At 33.6% G+C, this 6225-nt stretch overlaps 1 protein-coding gene across 1 annotated transcript; it reads left to right on the forward strand.

The window, feature by feature from the left end:
• Nucleotides 1-1023: 1023 nt before the first annotated feature.
• LOC110919310 lies at nt 1024-5862 on the forward strand. The gene is made up of 2 exons (XM_022163581.1): nt 1024-1434; nt 5791-5862. Exons 1-2 carry the CDS (start codon nt 1024-1026, stop codon nt 5860-5862), a joined length of 483 nt encoding a protein of 160 aa, XP_022019273.1.
• Nucleotides 5863-6225: the final 363 nt, after the last annotated feature.

The raw sequence follows: 6225 nt of genomic DNA on the forward strand, positions 1-6225 counted from the left end.
TATTTGGAATTGGTAAACTCCCTATTCACCCAATCATACAATGTCACGTCAATTCACCTAAATTGTTTACCTAATGCTCAAAAACGTTGGCGATGGTTTATCTAATGGGGTTTAGGTAAACTATCTAAAAAAAAAAGAAAAATGTGTGATTGGTTGAGAAGGAATAGACCCCACCACATACCTTTCTCTCTCGTCCTTCCCTCATCGGTAAACCTTCACCGATCATCCAACGCAGCCGAGCGGTAAACACTATCGGCGGTGGTGTTACTGATCGGTAACCCGCTTTACCGAGGTGTTTACCACACCACTCCGCTCACCCTTAGGTGGTTCTTTTCTTATCCCAGAGGTCTCCCACGCTTTGTTGTTGAAAGGAAAAAAACAACATTTATTGTGAAACCTGTTAAATTTTCGTCGGTAATAACTAATGCGTCACTAAATGTTAGTATATGCTAATCAGTGGTGAACCTTAAGATTTTCGACCGGGGGTCGAAAACGTATATACCTAAAAAAACTCTATACGAAAACTACATACCGGACGCTACTGAGCGAAAAGTTCGGGGGTGCGCCCCCCTACAAAGCTGCTCCCCTGATGCTAATAGACGTCTCTTGTATTAAAATGAATATTTGGTTTGATACCTATAAGTACTCAAGTTTTTTTCATATGTACAGTAGAAACTCTATAAAATAATACACTTGGGACCACCAAAATTTATTAATTAAAAGAGTTATTAATTAATCGATAAACTAATAATTATTAATTGATATTTTATTAATTTATAGTAGAATACTTAGCTTACAAACACCTTTCAAGCTTCCACTTAATTATTGTATACAATGCATGTATATCAAATGAACGGCCCAATTTGAAAGAAATCTTCAATCTCCCACCTTATTATGCTTCTTGTGTTCAATGTATCACTTTATGGACATTAAAAATATTATCGTCGTTGATTTTATAGAAGTCTTTTGGAGGGTTATGAATTAGGGGTTCCAAATCCAGCAAAAATAAATGTATTAGATGCAATGAATCTTGCAATTTCAGCATGGACTATGGATGTTCGTGCAAATACAATTGTGAACTGCTTTCGTCATTGTAAACTTCGATCAACAGATAACATGACTTTTGAGAACTCAGATGAAGGTGGTGAAAGCACTCAAGAACTCCAGAATTTGATCAAAGAGTTGGGTTATCGCAATGCAATGGATGTCGAAGATGTTCTGACTCACCCAGTAGAAAATGTAGTTACACAGTTGTTGACTGATGAAGAAATTATTGAAAGCGTTATTGGAATTATTAAAGATGATATCGATGAAGAAGATGATGAAAGTTCTACAATGAAGCCCCCTTCGCGAAACGAAGCTATTAAAGCGGCAATCACATTGAACAATTTCTTGTTGAGCTATGAGAAAACAACACCAGAAGTTCTTACCATGGTAAGGAAAATTAGAGACGAGATTCAAGGGGAAATTGATTTCAACAAAAAACAAAAGACAATTGAGTCATTTTTCAAGAAACCTTCATAAATCATTCATGTAATATGCTATATGTATAAGAAATTATTAATTTATATTTTATATGGGGTCTAAAGAAATTATCAAAAATGTATTATCTTATAATTTTAGCGAATTATTAATTTAGCACCCTATCCCCGAGTTGGGACAGGCAAAAAATATTATCTTAGAGAGTTTATTAAATAATCAATTATTAATTTATCGAGTTTCTACTGTATTATACAAACTTTTTTCTTAATTTGGTGGCGACTAGTTTGTTTGAACCGGTTTTGAATGGACCTGCACGGGCAGGTCAATTTTGTTACAGAAGTCTACATGTTTGTCTAGAGTCCATGCTATGTAAAATTGGTTTTCACATGTGAACATGGTTTCTAGTGGGTCCAGAAGATGCACGCATTGAAAATTGTGGTTAACTAATGATGGAATAGGTGCACCTGAAATTATGTGTTTGAAATCGTTTGCATTTTTGATACTTTGTTACACTTTCTTGAGAGAAACTTGGCTAAGAAATACCCGATGTGTCACATGGTGAACATGATAGCACAAAACGTATTTATATTTCTTTGAAAATATAATTTTGTACACATGCTAAGGTTTGTCTTGAAATTAATATGTAAGATCTAGAATGTATTACACCAAAATAATTTGTTATAGCCTAATATAATTTGTGTAATCTAAAGCTACTCACTAACACATGACAACGCATATCCAAGCTCATTAGTGTACTAACCTCATAAGCATGTACTTTGTAAATAAAATGAGGGCATACATAAAAACAAGTCATAAGCTCAACGCTCACGATCTCACTCCATAGATAACATTAAAGGTTGGGTGCACTCATGAACTTTGGGCTTACATAGACTCTACTCATTAGGTTTTTTTAAATGAGCATTTGACTCGAGCGAGCTTATATCGGCGCTCTCAAGTTTGTAGGAGTTAGTTGACTCGAGGCTTATTTTCAAACTAACTATGATTAAGTTATGTGGAACGGTCTATTTAAGTAGTTCAAATGGCCAATGGTGAAGGAGGGTATGTGATGAAGGTGAGAGGGTTGAAAGGTGTTTTCGAAAGTGGCTAGCTAGTGGGGACAGGGTATATCACTTGTTAGTGTGGTTATCAGGATTGTTGCGCTTCCGTTCGCGTGTGAGATTAGGAATTATTTGCTGAGCGTGTTTGGAGTGGAAGGCGTATATGGAATTGATTGGTACATTGTCAGTCTCGCATATCAGCTAAGTCGTTTCCACTGTATTTTTATATTTTATTTATTAGTTATTTATTCTTATTTTTAGTTTTAGTTTAGATAGTTGAGTCGACCAAAGATCTTGATGCCTTCATGTGAGATAGATAAAAATACTTTGTTTAATGATTAGGAAACATAATGTTGTAATCGTATACGTAATGGTTAATGTCTCTTAAAGGGTGCTTTCCGTCACATCAACATCATAACGCACCTTTAAAAAAATGTGTAATAATTAACGCCCTTTTAATCATTACTTTCCATTTTGTTTTCTCTCTATTGGGCATTATACTAGAAACGTCTCTTCCTCTCATGTCCCTATAACACCCATGGGAGGTGTTAGGCGTTATTAATCATCTTCACGCCCCTATAATGCCCCATTATGCTTGGTCTTATAGAATGGACGGCTAGCGTTTTTCCGTATTTATAGGGATGAGAGATTTACATGAACTTATACGAGAATACAAAGGTTGAGGATGAGAGAGAATGCAACTATGTAACAAATTAAAAAATCAATTTAATCTGTCATGTATGTGGTATCTTGATGGGTTTAATGTGACATCCTTTATTTTTACTTTTTATATAACGTTTGTGGCATGTTAATCCATATATGTTTTATTGTTAAAAAAGATTAAGTCGATGATATGTAACAATCAGGCTTGTTCAAATCATTTATAGAACATGACTTATAATATTTAAAATAGGCAAATTGCATAAAAACTTACAAACTTTATATATAACTTTTCAAGGTACGTAACATTGTTTATTGATTAACGAAACCAACTTTATTTTTCCATAGGAAATGACTTTTGGTTACTAGTCAAGCTCTAAAAACTTAAATAAGAAGACCATAATTTTTTTTATTATTAAATTATTATTTACTCTTTAAGCTTGTTGAAACTTGAAATCCTTCGTATAGAACGTAACTTAGGATCAAATACATAATCTCCTAAAAATAGAAAATCATAGTAAGGTTATCAAACGGACTTCGATTAACCTCATTCAAGCGGCACTAAAACCCTCTCATCGAACTCTACGATATGAGATTTCAGGTTTTCGCTTTTGAAATTTTAGCTTTTAGATTTTAGAATTTTTGTTTGATCATTGTACGTGTCTTTATATTTACCATTGTGTATGTTTCTATATTTGCATCATTGTGTTTTTTTAAACTTTGTGTTTTTTTAAACTGATCGTGTCTTTTTTTACTTGACAATTACTACGGGCGTTCCATTTGATGATTTAGAGACAAAAATATATTAAAAAATAAAGAGGATAGCGTTTTGAATCATGACTACAATAGTGAATTAGAGGTGGATGACTATTTAGATAGTAATGGTGGTCATGAAGATTTTGACCTTACCCTTTAACCTTAGTTTCTATCCACTAAACCGGACATAATTCTCTCAAATTACTTATCTAGAAATACTAGTCTTTTAATAAAGAAAAATAGTTTTTAATCTGAAGTTTGCATTAATCTTGAAGTCAAATACTTATCTAGAAATATTAGTCATTTAAATCTTGAAGTCAAATACTTATCTAGAAATATTAGTGATTTAATACAGAAAATTAGTTTAAAATTTACCAACTATAAATTAGTAACTTGTTTTGACATTAAGGTGTTATACTCCATGCATGGGGAGTTTTTCAAAAAAAAAAGTTAATTTTTCATTTGTAACCCAAAGGTTTTCTTCCTTTTCATATTAGCCCCTAAGATTCTTTTACTCTTAATCAAAACTTTTCATCTTTTCAAAATTAACCCATCAAATTTTTTTTTTCAACTTTGGTCCCCAAACTTTTAATCTTCACAATTTTTTTCGTTTTACGTTTCGTTCTAAATTTTGTGAGTTAACATGCCGCAATGTGCGTGTGAGATTCCACGTTTTTTTCGTATATATTTTCCTGTTTTACAGGTCCATCGCAACGCGTTTTTTTTCTTCCCGTTTGACAGGTTCGTCGTAACCCGCTGGTCCTAAATCGACTTTGTTATTCTTTTCTACATTTTACGCTTACGCTTCGGTCTAATTTCTTAGCATTGACACGCCAAAACGGGTTGTGCGGTTCAACGATTTACGTCTACTTTTCGATTGGTGTTATTTTTTCTTTTTTTATTTATTTTGTTTTTACAAGTTTTTCCGATGTTGGTGGTCGCTGGCAGTGGTGTGACATTCGTGCTACTTGGCATACTTTTAGGTAATTTTATTAAATTTTATACTAATAGTTTGTTTCAAGTTTAGCCCTATACTTCATTTACTTACAAAACTATTTTTTACGAGCATATTTTTATAGACGCCTTAGTATAAATTCGATTTGCTCTACGTTTCGACGTACACGTTTTTAGGAAACGAGTTAGGTCAAATATAATACATTTTGATTAAAAATATTTTTAACGTGCATAGTTTATTTACGTTTCGGTATAAATTCGAGTTAGTCTACGTTTAAATGTAAACTTTTTTGGGTAACGAGCCAGAGGTTTCCTTTTTCCTTTTTTTTCAAAATCTCTAATTCATCTCTTTTGATTACATGTCAGTTTTTTCTTTATACCCGTTACGTATTAATTTGCACTTGCTTATAATATATTTGTGAGATCTGTTGGTATTTAGAGCTTAGACAATAAATATTGTAAGATAGATGAACCAAGTTTTGAATCATTCTTCTTCAATATCTCAGGTTGTTGTTGGTAAGGTATGAGGCCGATAATGATGCAGATCTTGCCACTGTCTATCAGTTTCGTAAGTTGATTTCTAACCTTTAGGTTAATGATCGATGGTGGTTCTCTTCCTCGATTGCACAACCAGTAGCATATGGGTTAGTCTCTAATTTTTTGGTTTTGATGTAGTGGTTTCGTCTTTAAAGATGCTTTTTATCAAGGTTCTTGCGATTTGGTTTGATTTCGTCTGCCCCATTGTCTTCGATTGCCGATTCAGTTGTTGGTCGTATGTGTGAATTCTGGTTGCTATCTATTTATGCGGTGTTATTGTTTGGTGCCTGATTTTTCCACTGTTTGTGTTGATATTTTGTTGGATTTTTTGAATTATTTTCAGTTTTTTATATTGTGGTTGTTTGCTGAAGTGAAGCAGTCAGGTCCCGAGTTGTGGGTTTTTCAGATAGAATGATGTGTGGTGATGGCACCATTTTTCTGTGTGGTTGCTCGCTCCTCAAGCGGGCCCTTAAAACTAAGACCCGAGAGTTGAGTCATACGTAGGACGAAATCATTCAACCTTGATCGTACTAAGCGGAATGTAACAAACAATTGGCTTCTAACTTATGTGAAACCGAATGCCGAGCATTCTATTGTTCTTGCTTTGTAAGCCCCGGCCGCAACGCGACGGGGGTTAAACCTAGTTAGTTTTTAATTTGAAGTTTGCATTAATCTTGAAGTCAAATGCACGTGATATTAGAATTTTTTTTTTAGTTTTTTTTTTTTTTAACTAACAGTAGTTTTTATATGACCAAAGTTTGAACGTGAAATGGTCGTG

This window comes from Helianthus annuus, chromosome 2 (assembly GCF_002127325.2).
Source record: "Helianthus annuus cultivar XRQ/B chromosome 2, HanXRQr2.0-SUNRISE, whole genome shotgun sequence".
In the NCBI taxonomy this organism is placed as follows: domain Eukaryota; kingdom Viridiplantae; phylum Streptophyta; class Magnoliopsida; order Asterales; family Asteraceae; genus Helianthus; species Helianthus annuus.

Coding starts and splice junctions, on each gene's coding strand:
- LOC110919310 (XM_022163581.1), top strand. CDS start 1,024: ATGAATCTTGCAATTTCAGCATGGACTATGGATGTTCGTGCAAATACA. Junction 1,435..5,790: donor CACCAGAAGTTCTTACCATG/GTAAGGAAAATT, acceptor AATTATTTTCAG/TTTTTTATATTGTGGTTGTT.